At 32.6% G+C, this 27,428-nt stretch overlaps 1 protein-coding gene across 6 annotated transcripts in view; it reads right to left on the reverse strand.

The window, feature by feature from the left end:
* The window catches only part of LOC145690290 (protein turtle-like), a 614,494-nt gene that overhangs the window by 187,384 nt on the left and 399,682 nt on the right, over window positions 1-27,428 (reverse strand). For 4 of the 6 annotated variants that reach the window (XM_081765059.1, XM_081765057.1, XM_081765060.1 and 1 more), the window contains exon 3: window positions 25,372-25,592. In XM_081765059.1, coding sequence (XP_081621185.1) covers window positions 25,372-25,540 — 169 coding nt within the window. In that variant the 5' untranslated portion in view covers window positions 25,541-25,592. The remainder of the gene's footprint in view (window positions 1-25,371; window positions 25,593-27,428) is intronic. The other 2 variants (XM_081765062.1, XM_081765061.1) reach the window with 1 other exon arrangement.

Consider the following 27,428-nt stretch of genomic DNA (forward strand, 5'->3'; position numbering starts at 1 on the left):
ACTCATAATAAGTACTTCGTCCAATATTACTTTACAGTTTACCTTATTTACATTTTTAACCATAGGATGATAGTAATAGGCGACTCCGATCGGGGACAGATCCACATTTTCTTGACTTTTTGACACGTACAAGAGGTGATACACCGATAGTCACCACGACATAGGGGTGCCCACACTCAGCCTTTAGTATACAGGTTGCTTCCATGACGCTTATAAGAAGGGACAAAATTGTTCATTTAAAACAGTACAATCAAACTGGGGAATAGTAAAGTTGGGGACAGAATAATAAATTTGAGGAGCAGAATAGTACATTTGGGGGAAGAAAGGTAAATTTGGAAGGAAATGATAAAGCTGGAGCAAAATAGTAAATTTGGGTAAGTAAAGATAAATTTAGGCGAAAAATGGTAAATGTTAGGGGAAGAATGGTAAATTTGGGACAGAATAGTAACTTTGGGGGCACGAAAAGAAAATTTGAAAGGAAAACAGTAAATTTTGGGGCAAAAGGGTAAATTTGGGGGGCAAAATAGAAAATTTGGGGAAAGAAAGGTAAATTGTGAGAGAAAAGCAAACTTGCGGAGTAAATGATAAATTTTGAGAGAAAAGTAGCAAATTTTGGAAATTTGGGTGTTTACGCCCAGGCTCTTGTGAGGGATTTACTTGGTCGTTACCCCGTAAATTTAACACTCCCCTCCAAAAATACCACTCTTTCTGCCAAACTTACCTTTGCGCCCCCAAATAACCATTCTGCATTTCAAAATGTACTTTTCCCCCCACCAAATGTATAATTCGGTATAATTGTACTATATTCTATGAAAAATTATGCCCTCCAAATATTATCATGGGCACAGTGAGTGCCTCTGGTACCCACTTAACAGGAGATGTATTAACCCCTGACCAACTTTTAATCGAGATTAGAACGAGCTATTTTAGCTTTTGTCCTATACAAATACCTATACTGATAATTGCAAGTATATGTATGTCTATAAATAATCCATATGGTTCAGTATTAACATAAATTTCGCATGAAAAGGTTTTTTTTTTGTTTGTTTGTTTGCATATTCCATGTTGATATCCTTCACTTTTATGCAACCCTCACATACCTTCCTGTGATGCGGGTTTGTATAGTTGTCAAAATATACCGTAAATAGTGAAAAGTGAAATTTTTATTGCCTCATGTTTATTTGTTAATGGAAACGGAAATTTGAAAATGAAATGAAGTACAGTGAAGAACATCTCCCAATAACGGACACCTCGATAACATGGACAGAGTTTTTGTCTAGGCAAAAAAAAAAAAAAAAAAAATGGTATTTTCATTTGACGAAATCCTCTATCTTTTACAGAGCTTTTCAGATACGGATACGGACAGTAGATTGGAACTAATTTTTTATTTCTAAAAGTACGAAAATGTTGTTTTTGATGTAAAAAAAACACAAAAAAATAAAAGTTTTAGAGTTATTAGAGCATTCTTTGAGGAGCTACAAGTACGATAAAACTCTCAGAAATTTGACATTTCTTATTCTATTTCACCCTTTGTTTTCATTCTTTTTTATTTGTATTATAAAAACCTTGATTATTCTAGTTATGTTCAACAAACTTTAAAAAAAGCTCGTTACTGAATTCTTTATGTTTATGCATGTGTGAGTCTATTATTTGCGAATTTTTCAATTTTGAGTCCTCCATTCAATAGAGCATTAAAAACTATCTAAAAAAAAAAGTGACAGAATTTTTCGTGTCACTCTTACCGTTCCCGGTATATTGGCCAAGAATTTTCGGATTTCGGGAGATTTAAGAAGCCATATTTTGGAAACCGTAAGTCATAGAGAGATCATATTGGTCAGTTAATACCTAAAAGGATGGTGAAAATCTTCGTGCCAAATCTTAACCGGTGGTCATTGAGCAACTGGCCACCGTTCTCCATATATTGGCCCCCAAAAAAGTTCGAATTTCGGGAGATTTAAGAAGCCATATTTTGGGAACAGTAAGCCATCGAGATATGATATTTTGCGAATTTTCTAATTTATTGTCCTCTATTTTGAGCACGTGTCTTGGAAAATCAACATATCGTAGAACACTGTAACAGAACTCTTAAACAAAAAAGATGTGGAAAAAAATTTAGTACTCAAGGAAATTATAAATGGATAGATATATTACAACAATTGCTTAATGAGTATAGTAAGATTATCCATGGTTTTGGATTGATTATTTTAACAAAAGAAACACTGACCAAAGCTTAAAACACACTTTATTTTAAATTATAATAACGGTTTCGATATTGTCTGGAGAAGGATATGTTAGATATCCGAAACCGTTATTATAATTTAAAATAAAGTGTGTTTTAAGCTTTGGTCAGTGTTTCTTTTGTTAAAATTAATGAGTATAATAATAAAGTACATAAAACAATTGGTATAAATGCTGTATAAATTAACAAGAAAAATTAATTCTTTCTGAGTTCGTTCTGGCAGTGCTTTTGGAGCATTCTTAACTTTTTTCTGAATGTATAAACTTTTGGGGGGAAGAATGAGTGATAGATTAATAATTCCTAGTATACAGTAATTTTTCGTTTTAAAAAAGTTCATTTTAGGTACATTTTGGGTTATGATTTTTTTTAAAAAAAATCTCACCATAAATTTAAACGTCTCATTCTCTGCCATTCTCCAAATTTTGTTTTATCAATAAAGATACACAACAATTATAATCAAGATTTTTATGGTGCAAATAAAAGAATGAAATAGGCTGAAATAGAACAAGAAATGTTAAATTTATGAAACTTGATGGATGATTGAAACAAAATTGAATGATTATGAAATAATTCGTGGAATGAGAATATGGAAGGAAATAGGAGAATCTCGAAGACCACCCCCCTTCACAAACTCCACTTGGGCAGAGATTGAACGAAATAAAAATAATACTTCAATTTTTCACTTAAACGTAAATGTGAACAAATACGTAATTTGGTTACTTTGTAGTATTTTAAAAATAGGTAAAAGTTAGTACAGTTTGTTCCTTAAGCTGCTTAATTTCAACGAACATCATTTTTAGAAATACGTTACTTATTTTCCTTTTTTAAATATAGAAAAACAATTGATAAGATTTATCAAGATTTTTGATTCCTCCAACCCCACCAGAAACATTAATTTGTTTAAATTCTTTAACAAACAACTTAAAATTATGAATATTCTAACTTGTACCATGGAAATCAACTATTTCGTCTCCACCACTCTTGTCAAAATTTAATTAGAACACCAGAACCAATTACAGTTATGGTTGATAACGTAAGATATACGCTATGCATAAATCACAGTTGTGGTTAGTACTTATTATTGTTATCTATTAATTTCCTTATTTACGGGGGATGGTTTTACCAAAGAGGTACTTCTGAACAATACTAGACCTATTTTTATTATTATTACCTACCTACTAAGACGTTAAAACGTTATGAAAATTGGCATTGATTTTTACATATCCAGACAATTGAAGAGAAAATTACTGTCACGTAGTGTAGTTAATTGTAGCCAAAATATTGAACCATAACCATATGTAACATGCAGACTAGTTTCAACAGTGTGAAGAATAGCACACTGAATAGTGGATAGATTCACTTCCTTTTTGTTTCATATTTCCTTTTCTGTAGATGATTAAATATACTTGGACAGAGGGAAATTTCCTTGAAATTTTAGTATTGTACCAAATATTGTTAGAGTTATCAAGTCTAGGAGGCTCATGTGGGCAGGTCATGTAGCCAGAATGAAAGAAAGTAAGACCGCTTTCAAAGTTTTAACTGGAAATCCAGTCGGAAAACGACTATTAGAAAGACCTAGGTGTCGATAGGAAGATATTAAGATGGATCTCGCAGAAATAGGAATCGCACAAATAGGAATATAAAGTAGAAACTGAATCCAATTGGCTAAGGATAGAAGTCAATGGAGAGCTTTTGTGAACGCAACATTGAATCTCCGGGTTCAGTAGGCCATAGACTTAGTTAGTTAGCTAAAAATGCGTAATGCATTTCCTCGAAGTTCTCTCGTTTCGTAAGCCATGAGATGTTTCTAGAAAAAACTTCATTTTATTTTTAAATATTGGTTTCCTCTACTTTGTATAAAAGTGAGGAGATAAATATTTAGTTTTCTTTAATTTATAGTGGTTTGTGAATACTATACAATCCCGCAATACAATAAAGAGTGCAGGAGTTGCATGATAGTGAAGGATATCAACTTTGAATTTTGGCAATAAACAAACACAACAAAAATACCCTTTCTACACTAACACTTCATTAATATCTGACAGTACAGTATATCATCTTTTGCACTGTTAAGAATATGTAGAGAATATGAAAGTATGTATTAAACAAGTATAGTAAGACGCAATCATTACGAAACTAAAGTTAAGTTTCACACTTACATCTTTTAGTAGGCGTTGTGAATGCCCAAGTGACTTTTGTTTCACATGATGAACCAAGGGAAGACTTTCAAACTTTAGGGATCCAATAATCTAAGCGGAAGTAAATGATTTATCGATTCCGATTTCAATACGTAGATAACGGTCTGAATCAATATTTAAAAAAGTCTTTATATTTAAAAAAAATTTCTTTTCTTCTTACTGTATTTGCTCTACGTAAATCCAATACTTAAACCGGAAGTGACAGTTTTCCACATCTTTCTGTTCCAATATAGGGATTACAGGCAAGATTGAAGATACTTTGGGGACACTAAATTCATATCAAAGACCGTTTCTCGCTATCCATTACGGGTATATTGCTCTATAAGGATCAATATTGAAACTGGAAGTTGTGGTGGATTTCATCCACTTCCGGTTTTCATGGAGTGATAAAGACAAGGAAGGGTCTATTCTTGATATACTGAATCCACATTTTTTTTCTCTTTACCATTTCTGCTCGATTGCGATTAACATTGAAATCAGAAGTGATTAATTTCCACTGGTTGAAATGGGAAGATATGGAAGGAGATGGAATTTATTCCTGGGACACTGAATTCATATCAGAAAACCGTTTTGCACTCTCGAACCATGAAGACTCCCATTCTTTTTTCTTTTCTCCAAAAGAAAACAATTAAATGACAGACTTAGCATCACGATGCTAGATATGGGTTCACTGCTTAGAAGTTTAATGAATCTTTACTCCCTGCTCCTCTTCCTAGCCTTCGGAAAAATTCTTCTACGTAAAAGGAAAATCAGTATGATTTTTTGAAGAGGGGACGTGGGGAATAACAATAACTTCATAACCTTGCTACATAAGGTATTTAAAATAACTTTAGAACCAAGTAGACATCAAGGTAGATCTTTTTCTTCTTTAGTCAACAACTTTGAGAGCTCGAAAAGACAGTAGGAAAACAATATTTCTGTAAAAATAAATTTAGATTTTTGTGCTTTTCAGCGTATAACTTGCTGATCCTTGCTTTCAGGGTTGATCATGGAGAACCTATATTCCATCAAAGTTATTTGAAAGTGTAGCAGGAGTGTATGGATTAAAAGATTGGTTTTGACACGAGCTATAAATATTTTTCATTATACTGGTGTGAGTCAAAATGGTGTTCCCGATTTCATTAATATTATTATTCGAACAGTAATGAGCTTTTCTTGCCAATATATTTTATCTGGTATATATATACATATATTTTTTTTTTAAAAAAAGTATTATTCTCTTTCTATTGCACAGGTGTAGTTACGTAGATGTCTACCAGGATCTAGTTTAGTTGAAGTGAGCAATATGGCTTCTACAGGCCACAGAGCGTTCTGTGTGCTTGATTTTCATGCAACTAAATCCGTTGTGCAAGTCCAATGGCATTTTCTGTGGAAAATTTATGGTATTTGTGCCGCCACTTGGTACCACTGTGGTTGAATTGCGTGAGCACATCACTGCAGCTGTGGCCGATATCCACCTTTCACATGTTAGGAAGGGTTTGGCAGGAACTTGCTTATAGACTAAACTTATGTCACGTAACTTGTGGATTGCATATTGAACATTTATCCTATGTTAAAAAAAAAAAAAAACTTTTTGAGTTGATCAATCAGTGTGTGTAATCTATGTTTATATATGTGATATTAAAAGCAATAATAATAATAATAATAATAATAAATCATTGAAATCAGGAACATCATTTTGACTTACCCTGTACATCTGGAGTCTATGAAATTTATTTTTGAAAAAAAGAAAAAAAACTGACACAATAGTTCAACGTAAACGGCAGATACTTTAATACACATGTACCGATGGAAGCTTCATAGACATATTAACAGTTTTAATTTGTTACATTAATAATAAACGAAAACTCCATAAGAAAATATATTTAATAAATTAAAACTTTTAATATGTCCATGTAGCTTCCATTTATATAGCTGCATACATGTATCTGTCATTTACGTTGAACAATTGTGTGATTTTTCTTCAAAGAAGTTCATGAATAATATAATAAAACGTGTTTATGGCTTGTGTTAAATCGAAGCTCTTAATCATAATAGTATCCATTCATGCTCCCTTTTAACACAGATTAGTTATATTTTTTTTTCTCTTCAAATTACTGAAAAGAAAATAAATCAGAATTTAATTTTGATTCTGTATTTTGTAAATATAGGGAGACGTATACATATCTGGGGATGGGACAGTAGTCTTATGATTCGTTTGTTGAATGTATATGACTAATGTTGAATGTATACTAATACTAATCAAAGAATTCAATTCTATATATCAAAGAATTTAAACAATTGTTTGATATATAGAACAATTGAATAAAAACAAAATTTCTAATGGTGAGGGGATTAAGTTATCACATAATATCAGGATTATCAGCGCAGTTACCGCCATGTTTTTTCTATATATCGTAACACTTATAGTTTGTTCAATAATTGCGTAGATATCCTTAAAGTTCCCTTTAAAAAAATAATTTTGGCTAAGGGATTAAAACAGTACATTGCACAGTATCGTGCAATTAATATATATTCTAGTTGTAAAGTATGGTACTATGCTGTTCTGAACTCGAATATCTTATTGATAATCACAAGATTTTCTCACTCAAAGGAGTTAATTTCTAAAATTTTTGTGTGTTAATAGAAAATTCAAGTTTAGAATAGTGTAAACACATATACGTTGGATATAAATGATAAGCTATTTTTATTATACATATATTTTGTAAAAACTTGCACAGTTGAAAGTATCACCCACTGCAATAAAACACCTTTTTTTGGTTATATGAAATTAATGTAATGCGCATTTCAATTACTAATACTTTCGTACGTCGTATCATTAAATTACTTAAGAAATCATACAAAAAAAGAAAAAAAAACAGATCGTTTGAGAAATTAATGTTGTAAAATCATAAGGGCCGTTTACCAAACAAAATTATTTTTTTTTAACGATCTCTCTGAATGTTGACGTTATTCCAATCAAAAGATCGTATGAACTGGTGTAACCAAGGATGGGGTTTGAACCTATTACCAGGACACAGAGATAATATTCTAAAATTCATATTTGTTAAATTGAATTTTAGAATAGGTGAAGAAGATCTATTTATCTTTATGGCTTGGGTGAACTAATGTTGCGTACGAGACTCGAAAAATTTCTCGACATACCTCGAATTTGAAAATTTATTGTCTCATAGCGACACTATCGGCGCAGACTTGCTGCTCTAAAATTCATCATAATGTTCAAGTCAAGGAATTAAGCAGGCCAGAACAGTTCATTGTAATGCTTCTCAAACCACGCCAAAATATATCTTGCTTTAAGCATTTGTGCATTGATATGTTCGTAATCTGCGTCCTTATTGGGGACATGTGTATCATAAAATGCACATATGATCGCCTAAAATTTTCACATAACAAGTAGCAGTAATTATTCATTTGAGAGTACAGAAGAAATAATAAGACAACAAAATATACTGAAAATTTCAGACTCACACCCGCACGGACATACAATCATGTTTAACGTTATGGAAGTATACAGTCCGGAACATAGGCCTCTCTTGAGTGACATTTGTCATACATAAACCCAACTTGTTCTGGAAGTAATGAGCAAGTTAACTAGTCGAATCATATTACCTTCTTCCAAGAAACAGTTATCATTGATTTTTAAAAATGTTTTTGGCAACGCTTTTTTTTTTTTTTCGCTACCATGCCCTGAGATAAATAACTCCAGGTTAATGAGAAATTCACGGATAGCATGCTTTCTAGTGGGAATATTACATCAAGATTGGCGTTTTCAGCGTTCTCGGATGGTAATGCATATGATACTACCGGTTAAATATCCGTATTTAATGTGGAGACGCATGTCAGCAAATGAGAGCATCAATTACTCTACTTTTTAAGATGGCAGATTGCTCTCGGCCGTTTACGAGCACCACTATATTAAATACGAGTATTTCGCCGCCGTCCGAGAACGCTGAAAATGTCAGTCTTGGTATGGTGTTCCCACCAGAAAACATGTTATCTAAGAATACGCCAAAAAAACTGGAGTTATTTTTACCAGTATTAGATGGTGATAATCAGAGATTTCGAAGTCGTAACCCGACCGTGGGTAATAAGGTTAGGCAACCCTCACCAGATTGATTGTAGTAACGACACGTTCCGGATGTTGAATGTTTGGATTTTGCAATTTAGTTTATCACATTAGATCTACAGTTGTTGTGACAATTTTCTTTCATTGCTTGGCGATCGCTTTTCAGCTAAGCTTGATTTCAGTTCACTATTCCTCTTCGCTGATGATGTCGCTAGATCTGTATCTTGTTATCAGTTTTTGTACACTATTGCTCTTGATACACCTGAAATACTGGGAAAGTCTTGGATACATTTGTTCCAACTAAACTCCACAGCCACAGTTTTCTTTGTTTGAAATCATAAATCAGATCACTAATTGCAGTGTACGAATAATCAGTGTTACTAACTCACAACGTTTACGTAAGTGTTTCCTTTATTTTGATACCTATCTGTAAATGGACGTTAATTCTACTTTTTTTAAAATGAAAAGAAATATTGTTAAAACTGGGGACACAAAGTATGTCACTAAAATGTAGGAATGGGCTTAATGAAACATCAAACAAATAAACAACTAAAAAAATGCATTAAAAAAGATTATAATTTTGACACGAACTACACACCAATATCAGGAAAGTACCAACGAGAAGGCAATCAGAAGTTAGTTTAAAGACGTTTGGGTACATCCGCTATCTTTACTTATGTAATCAATCGATTTATATGGAGAACTATTTTCTTTCCTCTTCTTTGCAATAAGTTGGTATTTTAAATGTTTTGAATTTAATGATTTATTCTTTAAGCGTACTGAAATGTTCCTTGCTTTTTTATATAATCTGTGTATATACAAACTTAATATATTTACTTTAAATAACACTAAGTTTATATATACAGAGTGTATCAAAAGTTCTGGACCATAGGCCCACTCTGTTGTGTTTTTCAATCTAAAATGGTGGATCTTTTTTTTTTTTTTTTAATCGCACCAGACTTTTAGAGCTCCACAATGGTAATGTACCATATGTTAAATAGATAAGTTACCAGTTCAACAGATTATTACCTTGTACCCTCACCATATCAACAGCACAGCACTGCTGGGAAACGGATATGCTGTGTTCCGGGCTGCCTCACACAATAATGTGCACGTTCACCGTGTCATTTTTGTGCAGCCTTACGTTCCTTTCGAATAACCTGCCGAACTGGTAACGTTGCTTTCCCATTTAACATAGGGCACCTAACCAGTGCGAAGACCATACTGTCGGTGCACTTTGAAACGTTTACCACTTGAGATTGAACACCTATTTCCAGCTTTCTTCTCTTTCCATTTGTATGTATCTCTGTTAGTTGACAACATTACGTCATTGCTTTCAGTGAGTATTATGTGTGTAACGAGGAAACTAAAAGGTAGAAGAAACGTGTACGCATCCACAAAAAATACATTAAAAATATAATTAATAGCTCATTTGCGTATGATTACATGTATGAAACATCTTACAAACCCGATCAACCATAATCTCTACTGATACCGGAACTCGCTTATAATTCTAGACTTTTACAACACCCGCTATGATAAAAAAAAAAAAAAATTGACAAAGCAAGGGTCATTTAGCTATACATGAGGAGAAAAATCAGTAATAAACATTGTAGCAATTAGGAAAAGACAGTGATGATTTTGCTGTGAAGTTAATTTTGGTACGGATGTTCTTCATAGTGGTGGTGATGAATCTTCACGGGAAACCTTCGAAAGACGGGAAGAAAATTTTCAACGTTTTCGTTGGAGTTTCCCCTAAGCGCATACACAGAACTTGATGTTCACACTTTAATCTATTGTTGAAATGGTGATAAGGTATCACAATAACGTCAGTCTATAATTTAACCATGTCATCAGGTGCCGTACTGGCCACTGGCCGAGCTAGAAATTTGTTTACGTGTTCGCATGCAAGATCCACCACTATGAAAAACTTCCGTGAAAAAAAATAGCTTTGCAGCAAAAGAAAAGGTCTTGTTCCATAATTACGACAGTGAGCATCAAAACTATTCAAATCGTTGTTCATTTGAAAAAAAAAAAATACTTTTCCATATAAATCAATGGATTAAAAAGAAAGATGGCGCTTAAACTCAACGTTCTTAATTTTCGGGAAGAAGCAGAATTTAACGAAACGGATGATCAGTTTTAAATTCAAAAAGTGTCTTACTACAATAAGTAAAAAAACGAAAGTTTTCACAGTAAAAAAACGGATATATTAACATACAGTCTAAGTGGTTGATAACAGTGGCTAGTCCTGAAGGAACTCACATAATTAAAAATTTAAGTTTTAATCACTACCAGCTAAGGGAAGAGAGCTTACTTATTATACTAATTCCTGCATACAGCTTTCTGAAGCTGTATGAAGCTTTTGTTCCTTAAGAGTCTTCATCCCGGCAAAATTAAAATACCACCAATTTTATAGTAATTATGTGATATCTTTAAATAGATAAAAGATAATCGAAATGTGGAACAAGAGCGCCCTAGACAATATTATTTTACATGAGAAACCGTTATCACGACTCACTTATCTGCTTTCGATTTCGAGCAATTTTGAAAATCAGCATTTATTTTCGCGTTTCTAAACAGCTGAAAACGGAAAGCCACTAGGTGACTTCTGATAACGGTACCTCACGCAAAATAATATTGTCTAGGGCACTCTTGTTCCACATTTCAATTATCTTTCATCTATTTGAAGATATCACATAATTACTGTAAAATTAGCGGTATTTTAATTTCGCGGAGACGAAGACTCTCAACTTAGACGTAAAATTTAAATCTTATCAATGTGACATCCTTCAAGAGAAGCAACTGTACCATATATTAAACTTCAAATGTAGGGATGGTCAATTCCGGTATTTTTACTTTCCGGAATTTGGAAAACTCTCGGATTTCGGAAAAATACATATATTGGAAAAATTCCGGATTTCGGAAAAATTTCGATCTTTGAAAAATTCCCGATTTCGTAGAAATTCCAATATCAAAAATCCAGAATTCGGAAAAATTCCGGAATTTTTCCCTATTCCGGATTTTTTAAAATTAAGGAATTTTCTAACTTTCGGATTTTTCCAACTTCCGAATTCCGAAATTTATCTGAATTACGGAATTTTCTAAATGTCTGAATTTTTCCGAATTCCGGATTTTTCTGAAATCCAGAAAGTGAAATTTCCGATTCCGGAAATTAAATTTTTCGGAATCCGGATTCCAGAAAATTTTGGACAATCCTATTCAAATGAAAGAGAAATAATGATGATTCATTTCTTTCATAAAAGTATTTTCCATAGATTCTTCCAGATGTCGCTGTGATGAAGGCGAAATATACAGGGAAAAAAAAGAAGAAAACTGCGTCGCAACATGCATATACGCAACCATTTGATCTTCTCTACTGCTACATGTAGAAACATGTGGAATCATGCGTGCCGGATACACACAACATTCGTTCCACAGAGTGTTGAATCACGTGCTGTTTCAGTGCGTGCAGTTTTTTCTTTCGGTCCAGGAACGCACAGTTTCGAACACAAACTTGACTTGAGAAACTCAAAAGAAGAAAAAAAAGGGAACAGAAGGAAAGAAAAATTAAATGAAATTCGAGATGGGTATTTAAAATGGTCAGAAAGGGAATGCAAATGGCACCTGACAGAAATTATATCTTCTTTATTAAAAAAAGACAGACAAAGAAACATACACACACATATATTGCGTAACATATCGAGCAAAGACCTTGAGGTTTTCTTTTGTAAACATTTGTCGACTAATTTTTTTTCTAATTCTACTTTTGATAAAAAAAAGAGAAAAAAGAAAGGAAGTGAGACTAAATGTGTCGTTATATATGCCACAAAAAATAGTTTCGTAATTGCAAATATTGCAAAAATACTACATTTCAACATAATCAAAATTCGATTTTCACGAGTTTATCGAAAACTATGCATGACAGTTTACACTCAAGCATGATATTTTGTTCATCTTAATCCAACTATCAACTGATATATGTCTCATCGTAGCACAATATTATCATTAAGTTTTAGAGTTTATGATAATTTTGGAATAAGGTAATTGCAAGAATATACGCCAGTGCAGCTAAATACGTCAAGTATTCAGTATTGGGATGTTTCCGCTCGAATCCGTCCCCAATAAGTGCCACAGTCTTGGACAAGTGCGATTTGATTGATACTCCGGCACGCAGTGCAGTGTTATTTGCTTCGGAAAGGTTCCGTGGAAGGACGTTATTATTTCAATAGTGGTAAGAATCCGTTATTAGGACCGTGCTAATACAGAACATTACCGATTGTTTACAGCAATGTACGCCTTACTTCGTGTCCGTCTAGGAACACTTTGTTGTGTAAGAGTAAATTTAGTATTTGTGATTCCATGGCTACTACATCAATACCAAGTACGGTGCAGCGAAATACGCCAGGGCTTGTGCAGGACTGACTGCAGAAGACAAAGATATTTTCATTTGTTCCACACGTTCCATGTAATATCGGTGTAGTTTTCTTTTTTAAGTCACAGTACGGTGATACTGTTTGTTTATCTGCTTAGGGAGTAAAACTTTTCAATTTGGGACTTCATTTCAACTTTGGAGATTATCGATTTTACATTTTATCTTTTCATCTTCATCTTGCACTTTGGTTATTCTATTTTTTGCTTCAGCCATGTTGTGTAGTGATATTTGAGTTCGTGTAATACAGATTATGTAAGCAGTTGCAAGATTTATTACAGGTTTCTAACAGTACCCTAGTTTTGACACGTGTAGTAATTACCTGCAAGTTTTGGCAAATACACCACTTTGTAACATTTTTTTTCTTTTACCTTGTGTACAAAATAGAAGTGAGTCGCATCATTGCCACATTTTTTCTATACGCGGGAAGTACATGTGCTGTTCTTTGTGTTTCATGAAAATTAAGGCCATGAAAGATCCAACACCCTTAACATGGCGTATTTACCTGCTCCTATCTTATTATCTCATTTACTCTATTGTCTAATGTCCTCTTGTTACTGTGATAACGAAATGCTTAATAAGAGTAGCCCTATACTCCAGTATCAAAAGTAGATGGGCTAGTGTATCTAGTAAAGCATCAATATTTATGTTTACAATGAGATAGTTTTTCAACTTTCTCGAAAGCTATGCATAATAATTTTTTACTTGTATCAATTTGTTCATTTCAATTGGAATCTATTGATTGGTTAGACATTATCTTCTCTTTTCTACTTCATTATGTACTATAGTAATCGCGAGGAATCGTGAAGCTTGCCCTACATCTACCACTGTCAGCACCCAATAGAACGCGAAGGTGTATCTCAGTCGTCAACCCTCATTCATGAAATTTTGCCAGTGTCGGCTTCCGTGCTATACGGAGAACATATTCTGAGAATACAGTGTTGTCGGATTGCCGCCAAATTTCGTTTTTGTTGTTATTTGATGGTTTTTTTTTGGCTTTGCGTTATAGTTCTTTAAGTGCGTTTTTTTCGCTCGTTTGCCATGCCCTCTAAATTTTGCAACGTTGTTGGTACAGTTATGCTGTTTCTCACTCTTTTTTTTCTTTCAAGTGAGTGTTCGGAGGCACCTCCACAAATCGTGCCGAATTCTTCCGATGCATCACACGTGAGGGAAAGTAGTTTTATCTATGATTTGTGTAGAGCCCACGCTTCATGAGTCGGAGCGGCCATTATGATATAGTAGTAATATTGTACGAAAAAATACCTCTAAAAGTCTTTCAAAAGATAACTATATTCTTGAAGATTTTAATGAACATTATAGAATCAAAATGAAATTAGACAAAGAAACGTTTTCAAAACTATTCAAAATATAATTTACTGTAGAATTTATAAGAAATATTACTTTATGAATTTTATCATATCATCTCATCGTAGCTGTTTAAAATGTAACTTTGACAACTTTTGTAATTTTAAAATAAGTAGTTTTTTAAAAATGTTTTTAACTTAAGAGCAAAAATTCTAAAAACCTTTCAAGATTTAATTTACGCTAATTATTAAATTACTAGATATAAAGTACTTATTTGTAAATTTATGAAGTATAACACCTTTTAAAAGTCTTTATACATAACATTATTTATAAGATGTTCTAATAAACAATTTCTCTTTTAAGCTTTAAAGCTTATATATATTATTTTTAAATGCCTTTCGCAGCATACTTTTGAAATTTTTTACGAAAGATAACTGTTTCTAAAACATTCTTTAAAAGGCCTTTCCAAAAATATTACGATTTTTATAGAAATTTTTATATTGTAATATTACGATTTTTATAGTAATTTCCTTCATTATAGAGACAATTTGCTTTTAAAAATGCGTTTGAATGCTAATTACAGATATCTGGAGAGTTTATAGAGAAATATATAATTTGTAAAATATAACACACACACACACACACACACACACACACACACACACACATATATATATATATATATATATATATATATATATATATATATATATATATATATATATATATATATATATATATATATATATATAGTTAAATACGAAAATATTTTGTTCTTCGGATTTGGCATCAGTTACTATGGACAACATTGCCGTAATCACAAGTATCTTGTAAAATTGGCCAAGATTTGTACTGTGAGTTTGAAAACAACATCCGTATTTTAAATTATTGGTTTAGTCATGGAGGACACGGTTATTGTAAATTTGACACTTTTCACATTGACTGCACTATGGCGGTGGTATTTTTCTGTACCTACGTTGGTAAATAACAACAATAAAACCTTGGTTATCCGAAATTAATTTTGTAATACGAATCCCTCACGACTTTTAAGGTTTTCATAAATCAGGGAAGGAAAAGTATATCTTGACACTCACATTTAAATACTAATAAAAAAGAATGATTTAAATTTAGTTGAGGATAAAATCAAATTGTTTCCATATTACATTAATGTACAGCTCTTAATATACTGCAAAGATATGCCTCAGAATCCTACTAATATCTAAAGTTCGTTTCGCACTTCTCAAGTCATAGCTGTATATTTACAGTTTTATATCAACGTTTTGTTAAACTTAGTGAATAAACGTTAAGAAACATTCAGCGCTTGTCTTCCACAAGGATCAATCTTGGAGAATTACGTTTTTGTTTGTACATAGGCCTACTACAAATTAGTTTATACGCTGAGAAAGATGGTGCTGTTTTCTTATGTATAGAAACTGGTTAAAGAAATCAGGAAGTTTTTGCTATACTCATACAAAATCTTTTTGATGATTATTAATACATTTGTATGTACGAGAAAGCGGGCCAAATGTTCAAGTGTGACCCCCTCCCTAACTTTTGGCATCTGCCGAATATATTGAAAAACACAATTTCAAGTAGTTTCTATACTTTTATTTATCTGTAATGACAGAGCTATATATGTTTTGACCCTACTCCCCCAGTCCTTAATACAAGATCAGTTTGCTTATAATAAATCTCACTCAGATAAACATAGTGTAATATCACTGCAGATACTTCCTTTATTAAGATTAGTGCTTAGAAGTACAATAGAAAGTAATTTGTACGGTCTAAGAGAAAAAGCATGTATAATCACTAAACAATAGATTATAAGTGACATTACATTTACCTTAATTTGTAAATATTGTTCATAGTTACACACTAGTTGTACGTAAGTTGTATTTTGCTAGGCAACAATTATTAAGCAATCGCCTTACTTTATTAAGAATGCCAATGATGGCATTAGACATTTAGACGCAAGTGCCTTCTACAGAGTTCTTAACTTCCACTGATCCATGTGTCCTTGTGAAGAACAAAGAAAGAAACTGGTTAAGAGTCTTCATCCCGGCGAAATTAAAATACCGCTAATTTTACAGTAATTATGTGATATCTTCAAATAGATAAAAGATAATCGAAATGTGGAACAAGAGCGCCCTAGACAATAATATTTTGCATGAGAAACCGTTATCACGACTCACTTATCTGCTTTCGATTTCGAGCCATTTTGAAAATCGGCATTTATTTTCGCGTTTCTAAACAGCTGAAAACGGAAAGCCACTAGGTGACTTGTAATAACGGTACCTCACGCAAAATAATATTGTCTAGGGCGCTCTTGTTCCATATTTCAATTATATTTTATCTATTTGAAGATATCACATAACTACTGTAAAATTACCGGTATTTTAATTTCGCCGGGATGAAGACTCTTAACTTATCCATGCTCTACTTCACTAACTTTAAGACACGTAATTGCCTCAAGATTTATCCTTCTGGAACACCAGAGTTACGTTCTAGTCTATGTATGGTTTTTGAGTATTAAGAAAGTGGGCCATAGAGCCTTTCTTCTGGAAGAACATTCAGACAATATATTAAGGATGAAAAGATACAAAAATATGCATTTGAGATTAAGAGTTTGGGAATTTGTACAAATATGAAGTACGGGACACAGCCGGAAAACCTGACGGAAATCATAATCATAATATAAAATAGAAAATTTAAAACAAATCAAAACTTCTTGTTTTTACTCATTGCAAATATAAAGTGCCATTTTTAAATCATTAAAATAAACTTGATGAGGAAAGTCTCCAGATTAAAAATGACATCACGGTAGTAGAGTTGCAAATTTTGGCGTGATTGGACCATATATATATATATATGTATATATATATATATATATATATATATATATATATATATATATATATATATATATATATATATATATATATATATATATATATATATATATATATATATATATGTGTGTGTGTGTGTGTGTGTGTGAAAAGGATGAACATTGAATGATAGTAAATTTTGAATGGACTATGATCATACATAACTGTTATTTCATCAAGATTACTGCCCGTACATTAAAATCATCGATGACTATTCTTAATGAGGCAACATGCCAGGACCACCCTGTTCTCGGACATATCGCCATCAATTACAGTAGACTTTTGTTAACCCGGCCCTCAGTAATCCGGTCCCAACATCTGGCGTCTGCCGCATAACGTTGCAACAATTTATCAACGATTGAATTTGTTTATACTGTAGTAGTGGAAAAATACATACAATACTATTGTGGCTTCAGTTTATTACTGCTCGTAAAGCGGTTGCATGATAATGCATGCCGGTGTCGAGCATCTTCATTGCTTCAACTGAAAATTTGGAACATGCTTCATAGTGAGTGATAATTGACGTACAATTTACTATGTTCATTAGCAAAGTAATATTTTTGATAATGAACCATTATTTAAGCAAAAAGAAATGTGTTTACAATCCATTACATCAAGGTCTTCACTCTAGCACTTATTATTTTGTTACACAAAAATTATTTGATACACATTTATGTATATACTTTTGAAAAGAAAGCAGAATAAAGTACTCAGCATGCAAAATAATAATAATAATAATAGTAATAATTCTGAAATGCAAGCAAAAGACACTGACGAATACACCAATCACATACACAATACTTGTTTTAGATTATAATACAGATACATATATTAAAATATACACATGTAACATCAAGAAAATAAAGATAAAACAACGACTTCAGAGCGTCATCATTGCACTAGTTATATATTAGTTCAAACTAAATTAGTGTATTTTAATGTTACTGTTCTTATTAGTTATATGCGCATTTTACTGAATATTACATTGTTTACATATTTACAGAGAACGATTCATGTAAATTCTACTGTATTTTCCGGTCCGTTTTGATCATGCCATTCTGTCTGGATTCCATATTAATTCGAGTACTGAATGAGGCCAGCAGTACACTAAAGAATATGGAATCCAGACAGAGTAGCGTAACACAGATAGAGTAATGTACTTAACACGAAATACTGGGCTTCGGTGGCTAAGTGGTAGTGTTCGCCTCCAGCGCATGGGGTCCTTGGTTCGATCCCAGTTCGCACCAAATGAGCTTTGTGGTGGATAAACAGCGTGTGTGTGGGCTTTCTCGCGGTTCTCTCGTTTCCTGCCATTTTGTTCATTCCATCATTTCATTAATTTCTCATCATCACCGTCTCCTTTAGCCTAGCCAGCATAATCGTGGGGGCGTAAAACGTAAAGATTTTATTTCATTTCATTTTTTAACAGGAAATACAGTAGAACTTTAATGGATCGTTCTCTCCAAGTATGATACAAACAATATATACAGATTTATGATAATCATATGTATGTTAATAGGATAATTAAAGTTTTTTTCGCATACAGTTACGCTGTCTCTTTGTTATATACATTTTTTTAAGAATTAGGAGATTTTTAAACGAGTTTCTTGGATCACCTATATTATAAAAGGATTTCCTGCATATTGTTACGTTGCCTTTTGCGTGGCGAATACTTAAGTAACACGAGTTTTTGTGCAGATCGTCGGATCTTAGTTAGTAAATGAATTCCGAATGGAATAGATATCACTTTGCTATCACTGGGAACGATATAAATGGATTTCTATTTAATGATATTGAATAAATACGTTAACTCTCTCTCTTTTTTTGAAGCTATTGATTTACAATGGATTTTTTCTTTGAAATGAAGCCATTTTAATGGTTTGATTTGACTGAGTTCCTCTTCAAGCCTAGATGAATGTATCTTGCTTTTCCAAAAGGAATTTGCATTATATACGTTGTATATTAGTACTTAAACGAAATTCGAATCAGAAGTTTCACAAAGTAAGGGATATTTAAAAAAAATGAAGAAGAATACGTAAAATCACACCATAAAACTTCGAGTTCATTTCGAAGAAATTAGAAAAAACAATTTTCCATATAAAGCAATGCAAGAATTATGCAAGAATTTTGCAAGAATTGAAAATGGATTGTTTTTACTATTACATCCACACACACACACACGCTAGCCACTAGACTATCTATGCAGGTAATCAATACAATTCATAGTAAATTCGGTCAGGAGCAGGCATCACTCGGAACAAAGGTAAATATACTTGAAGGCCGCTGTGGAAAACTGAGAAACAAGTTACTTTAATTTTATTTTGAAGTGTATATAATGATCTTCTGCCTATGGGCTATTTTGAAATGACAAAGACAAGGTTAGTGTATAGCTATTTTCTATCTAAAGGCTATTAAGGGTTTACAAAGATAAGGGAAGTGTATAGTTATTTTCTGCTTAAGGCTATTCTGGGTTGACAAAGACAAAGGAAGTGTATCTGTCCAGGACTATACTAAGTTGGGAACAACAAGGAAGTGTATAGTTATCTTATGACTAAAGGCTATTCTGGTTTGACAAAGATTAGGGAAGTATATAGTTATCGTCTGCCTAAGGACTAATAGAGTTTAACGAAGTCAGGGATGTGTATAGTTAGTTTCTTCCTACGGACTATTCTGGCTTGACAAAAGTCAGTGAAGCGCATACCGCTATATATCTTCTGCCTAAGGTATATTCTTGGTTGACAAAGAAAGTGTATAGTTATTTTCTGTTTAATGTCTTTCTAGTATCATAAAGACAAGGGAAGTGTATAGTTACCTTTTGTCTACGGGTCATTCTGGTTTGACAAAGATAAGCGAAGAGTATAGTTATTTTCTGTCTAAAGGTTGTTCTTGGTTGACAATGACAAGAGAAGTGTATAGTCAACTTGTGTCTAGGGCTATCTTGAGTTAGCAGGGACAAGGAAGTGAACAGTTACCTTATGATTAAGGGCTGTTCTGGTTTGACATATACAAGGGAAGTGTATAGTTATCTTCTGCCTAAGGACTATTCTGGCGTGACAAAGATAGGGAAGTGTATAGTTAGCTTCTTTCTAAGGGCTATTCCGGCTTAACAAAGGCCAGAGAAGCGCATACCGGTAGATATGTCCTGTGTAAGGGATATTCTGGGTTGACAAAGACGAAGAAAGTGTATAATTATTTTCTGTCTAATGTCTATTCTGGTTTTACAAAAATAAGGAAAATATAGTTATTCTCTGTCTAAGGCTATTCGGGTTTAGCAAAGACAGGAGAAGTATTTAGTTATTTTCTGCCTAAGGGTAATTCTGGGTTGACAAAGGCAAATAAAGTATATAGCTGTCTTCTGCCTAAGGCTACATTGGGTTGATAGAGACAAAGAAAGTGTATAGTTATCTTCTTTCTAAAGGCTATTCTGGTTCAACAAGAATAAGGAAAGCGTATAATTATCTTTCCTCTAAGGCTATCTTGAGTTGGCAAAGACAAAAAAGTGTATGTTATCTTCTGTCCAAGGCTGACTAAAACAAGGAAAGTGCATAGTTATATTCTGCCTAAGGATAATTCTGGGTTGACAAGGATAAGGGAAGTGTATATTTATCTTTTGTCTATGAACTATACCGATTTCACAAAGATAAGGAAATTGTATAAATAGCTTCTGTCTAAGGGCTATTCTGGCTTGACAAAAGCCAAAGAAGTGCGTGCCGGTAGATATCTTCTGTCTAAGGGGTATTCTGGGTTAACAAAGACAAAGAAAGTGTATAATTATTTTCTGTCTAAGGTCTATCCTCATTAGATAAATACAACTAGTATATAGTTACAGACAATAAGGTGAATTTTTGTTTTGTAAACAACACACAGACACCTGTGTTGTCTTCTCGGGAGGAAAGTATTATGTAACAAATGATTACGAAAGGAACTTGGCTGGACTAGGTGAACGCTGACTTCCGTAGCATGACAATTTACTAGTCGTGAGTTTATTGCAAGAAGTAAATATTAAACCGAGATTAAATAATGATTTATCATCAAATTTTACAGCTGTAAAAACATTTTTAATGGTTGATGAAAAGCATTGAAAATCTTTTTACATTACTTGGTACGATTCATAAATTCGGTAAGCAATATTTTTATCTTTTAAATATTATATGTACATTATTTTACTTTTTTCAATATTATAAGAATCAGAACAAGCAAATGATTACGTTTTTTCATTTTAACTCGTGTATTATTAAGTGTGAAGAAATGATGACGCTTGAAGTGTTTTCGAAGTATTAAAGCAAGTGTATCTCACCCAGAAAAAAAGATTTATATTTATATATGTTAAATATTCTCTATAAGTGTATCGTATAAAATGCAAGCAAATATGACATTTAAAATGCTGATTATAAAACAATATAGATTAAGAAGAGTGTTTGCATCTTCTTGAACTTATACATACAAATAAATTTCATGACTTACTACGAACATTTCGACATTTTAATAATCATTTATGTTCTTATTTAACATTTATATTGTAACTATTTCGTAAATAATACTACTTTCCCTAGTGCTGCATGACACAAAGGGTTACGGCCTTCCAAATAAAGCATGTTTAATAGGATGATGTATAACCGAAACTTGAGGGTTTACTTTAGCCCAGAATACTGAAACTTCGCTATAGCCTATATATAAAAAATCTTATTTTGACAAATTTCATTTTTGTGCCTTATAGAAAAGAAAACTATCACTGAGCGACCCATTCATAAGACATACATTTATTTTAGGAAAGAAACAAGAAATATTTACTGAAAATATTAAATTTTGCTAATTGCGGAATAATTAATGCTTATTAAGTTCTATCAAAGTACAGTGAATTCTCTCTTAACTGCCCATCTTTCAAGGTATTGAGTTTAACGTCCCGTTCAGCAGCGAGGCTATATGAGACGTGAATCTACTGATTAACGTGGAATCCGAACTACAAGAGCTCCCGCCAGGAATCGACCCGGGTCTCCCACGCCAAAGGCACGTACGCTAACCGCGTAGCCGCGAAGGAGCTCAGTTATTAACTCTGCTCGGTATCTCACAATAGTATAATTGTACACCAATAAACAAACTAATCGCTACGAGTCCATGTTTTTGTCTTGATTTTGTTTCGATAGTTGTTTCGTATTTCTCGTATGATCAGGTTGTCATTACGGGTTGTCATTGAGTAAGAAACCAGTTGGACAAAACGTACAAAACGAAATCACACACACTTTTCACAGTATATTTTTAAGTCCAAATGTGTTTTTCTTCATTTAGTCAATATGTTTATAAAGTACAGACTTTACTTCATTCAGTATTGTACGCTTAAGTGTATTTTCTTCTCAGTTTGATGATTTATTCATTTATCACATATACACCGTAAATAACTTTGTGATTATGTGATATTCTAGTATACTTTATTCGATATATAGTATTTCGTTCAACTGGCGTAGTTTGTGGTCAAAATTTTTGATTTTGATAAATTAAGTTTGTAGAATTATAATATTGTAAGCCCTTTTTTAATTATTATAAAGATGCTACGCAATTTAGAGGCTATGAAATGGTGATTTTTGTTTTAATTTGCCTTTTTGTTATCCGACCTGGGTCTGGTCCCGTAGTGCGTGGGTTTCCTCGGGGTTCTCCCGTTTCTTCCCAATTTCTTCATTCCACCATTTCATTCATTTCTCATCATCACCGTCTCCTTTAGCCTAGCCGGCATAACCGTGGGATGTAAAACTCAAAGATTTCATTTCATTTTTATTTCACAGTGATAAAACTTTTGCACATAGTATTCATGCGACAAAAGTTTATGAAAGTCAGATTAGGCCAGTTGTATAGTTTAATTTGTTGTGTTTCATTTCGAAATAAATTATTGCTATGATGCGTACGTATCTTTGCGTTCACAATTATGCATTACAATGAGAATTCGAATAGGCTTGGAGTTACTTCTGGATTTGAAGTGCTGAAGTAAACCTACTACCCCAGCGCAACGAATAGGCTATTATTTCTGACTTTCGAGATCGGAATTTGTCACCTCTTAATTCGAGTAGTCCAAGATTTTGTGTCTACGCCAAGAATATTCATTCTAAGAGGCGAGTAAAAGCTCTCCATAGAAAAAGATATATTTCTCGAGATTGAGAAAGCATTTTGACTTCACCACTCCGAGACGAGACTGACCTTAAATTGTGCAAACCACCTGCTGGGCCTGGCTTACACTGGGATTGTCCAATTTTATCCTCATCGTTTTAACGTTAAAATTGCCGTTTTTAATATCATTAATCAATTATATAATTATTTCCTCCTTTTACTATTTTCCTTCATTTTTACTTCTACCATACCTCTTATAACACCGCTAAGAAGAATATTTCTTCCCAAATAATGTCTTAACCAGTTTATCCTTTTTTGTAACCATCTCCACTATTCCTCTTCTTTGAGCATATTACATTAAACATTACCTCAGTTCTTTCCTGCTTCACCCACCTAATTTTCTGTCTTCTTTTTCATATTCTAATTTGTAATGCTTCAAATTCTTTATCATCACTTCTTCGCAAAATTCAGTTTTCTGGTTCATAGAGCTCAATATTCCATACAAAACTTTTGATTTATCCTTTTGTTAATCATTTATTTAAAGTTCAATAAAAATAAGCTTTTCTTAATCCCTAACGTTTGTTTTGTCATTCCTTTCTTGTTTTTGATTCTTGTTCACATTTTACGTCTTCATTAATTAATTACTATTAGTTACATATATTGATACGAAATTGAATGTGAAAAAAAACATTCCTCTACAAAAAGAAGCATCTCGACATGAAAACCATTTTCCTTTCAGAATCCATTTTTATTTTTTTTTAATATCAATAGACGGTGGTAGTAGTTAAATTACGAAACAGTTAGCAGTTTTAACGTAATAATGTGATTTTAAAAAATTAGTTGTTACTGAAGAAGAATGTTAGCACTTCATGTCCTCAATATCTTCACGAAAGACATCTTAGGAATTAGTGGCTACTTAATTAAAAGCCATCTTAACTGAAGCTTGCTTGTTTCGTCACTTCTTTAAACAATTCATTTGTCAGTGAATTGTTACGTTTACAAACAATACAATATTTTTCGTAATTGAAACTAATAAAAACGTTCTAACTCTAAAACGTTTGTAGCTTTATTTACACAATATTTTCAATTACATAACCCTTAACGTGATGACCCATCTTGGCCTCCATATAAAATAGTACATAAAACTTGTTTTATTTTTAACAATACACAGAATATCTGTTACATAGGCATACGTCCATTTCGCCTCCTCAAGTGAAAATTGATGAATCATTTGTTCCATTCATTTTGAGGAGCAATGTTTTTCAACTTAACCAAATTCGGTTTTAGCGTCTTTTGCGACTACGTCATTTGCAGCCATGGAGAATATTCTCGTTTGAACAATGCGTCAGATGCGGCCATTCATGACATTTTCCTCTTCTTTCCAAAAGTAGGCATATCGTAAATTTTATTCAATTAAAGTTACTATGAATTCTATACATACAGGATGTGTTGAGAAAACTTTTTTTTTTTTTTTTCGAATCGATATTCTCAAAACAATGTAATATGGGTTTCTGGAATCTTTCCTATTTTAATGTTTATCACAAAATACAGAACATTGGTTCAGATCAAATTATAGGTAGATTTCTGAAATTCACTTGTCCATTTTTATCGAATAACTCCGATCACATACTCAGGGAGTGGGATACACTCACTGTGCGACTAGACTGAAATCCTTATGTGTATCATACTAATCGAGTCGGCCCTGCAGCGAGTTAGGTCCTTAAGGCATATATATATATATAAACATACTCTCATGCTCCGCCCATTACAGACGTTTCGAAATATTAGCGTGTATCTTTTATTTTGTTATGTTAGGCAAAGGAACAAAAGCGAATTTAAATTTAGATGTAAGAGACCATTGGTTAGATTAAATGTTATTATCACACAAGGTAGATTACAATTATGTTTTTTTTTTTAAAGTTATTCTATTATCCACATATTTCTGGGTGAGATAAAACACTTGTTGTCAGATGCCATTTTAATATTATTTTTTTAAAAATAAATTCTCTTAGTAAATGTATTAAGAAGGTACATGAAAGAGGAACTTCAAAATAAAAATAAATAAATAAACATACGAAGATAAGGAAGAGCAAGTTTGGGCGTCGAAACGAGTGCGGTTCCTGAATCTCTTTGAGAGGAGAACCTACCTGCCGGCAGGAAGAGTCCGTCGCTCGCAAGGACTTGAGCGGTTGGGGACTCACCTGGGGTGGCGAACAGGAGGAGGTCCCACACGGCAAGCGACAGAAGAAGGGTCACGCTACAGGGCATCGCCTCAATGCACCACCATCTGACCACTTGACCCACGGACATCCCCATCCCGGGACCAATGTTTCCATAGTATCGGTTAGGGTAGCCTCCCTGCCATCACCTGAAAAAAGTACAAAGAAAAAAATATCGTTATGGATCGTTTGTCTAATATACAACACATGGTATCATAATAGTTGTAAAGATTTTTTTTTAAATATGAATTCATAAGGTTTCCCGTACAAATTTCTCATCTCATGGGAAATCTCAACGATCATCCAAAATTATTAGTGTACTTAAAATAATAATAAAATTGGAAATAAACTAACAATGTTGCATAGATTCTATGATACCCATTGAAAACAAGAAGAATTCTATGATAGCCATAAACAAAATGGCAAAATCCTATGACATTCATACAAAGAAATGATAATGAATAATAGCATAACTAGGTATGTATTAATTGCATATTTCAAGAAAAACAATCGACCTTTATTGATAATTCATAGAATTTTTAGTGCATCAATTGCTTTCATGAGATCTGAGATTATTTTTTGCCTCCCTTATGAAGAGGTTACATATTTTGTAATCTTAGCAAGTAAGATTATTTTAAGAAACAACAAGAGACGCTGGCCTAAATTAATAGAGGTTCCACTCTTAAACTGATAGACATGTCACCACAAAATAAGATGTTGCAGTAATATTAAGAACATCATCTTCAAAATAATAATAATAAAAAAAAAGATTTCATCCTTTTTAATTAAAACTTTATCAAATATACTTAAAAATATTATATAAAATATAAAATCCTCAAAAACCGCACATTTTTATTAAATTTTCTTTATTCGGGCATTCTTAACTACAGTAAAAAATATGTAACTGAAAAAAAAGAACTATACAGAACATTTTCACTTTTCTTGATCCAAAGTTTTTACCATTATTATAGAATAAAAATATGTTGTCAAGCATAAAATCTTCAAAATTGCATCACACAATACTTATTTTCCCAGAAATAGATATTTTCCCAGAAATAGATATTACAATAAACATATGTTATCAAAAACAGAAGTTTCAAGGATCATACAAAACACTTTCATTCTTAATGTTCCAGATTTTTTTTCAATTATTTAAGTAAAACATTATTTAATTTTAAAAAAATCAGAAAGAAAACAAAGAAAATCACTTTTATTGTTTAAAATATATCACACAATTCTCTTGCCAACTGATTCACATAATTGTATTTTCAGTTAGTTTCAATGATCTTTTTAGAGTTGTGTTCGAAGATTTTTCTGGGCTTCAAAACATGTCTAGCAGTAGCATCATTTCAGATTTTGCTTGGAGCGGGAGGAGAAGGAGGAAAGATTTTCCGATAGTTTTTCATTAGCATATTATTGTTGCAGAGTTACTTATATTATATTATATTATATTATATTATTGTTATCCTGCCAACACCCTAGCCTGAAATAAGCTACTGCTCCTCGTGAGCAGTATTAGTAGTTTGAGGGAAATTTTCATAATTTAGGGAAGTTTCGGAGATAAATTAAGCAAAAAGGGAAAAAGTGATTTTTTCGATAATACGTGAAAATCCAGGGAAATTTTCGCGCTGAGTGATTGACCAACATAGTCGTTTATTTTTTCTTTGTTCTTCAGTAATAAACCAATATGATAAGAATAGTATATGTGTGTCTGTTCAAAGTAGCATAATTTATACCCATTGTCGGCTCGATGTGTTTCTGTCTATTAAAAAAAAAAAAAAGTGTAGGAAAAACTGAAAAATGAAGAAAAACCGAATGAATAAAACAAATGATGTTAGCACTTCCTTTAATATAGCCAAATTAATCTTATCACACAACTTCCGTCATAGGAATTGGACACTCAACAAACTCGGAAAAATTTGAAAAAGAAAAGGGGAAAATTTTGTGTCAGTTGAGGGAAATTTTCTTAATGAAACCTACGAACA

The sequence above is a fragment of the Thermobia domestica genome, chromosome 7, assembly GCF_964235325.1.
Source record: "Thermobia domestica chromosome 7, izTheDome1.hap1.1, whole genome shotgun sequence".
NCBI lineage: Eukaryota > Metazoa > Arthropoda > Insecta > Zygentoma > Lepismatidae > Thermobia > Thermobia domestica.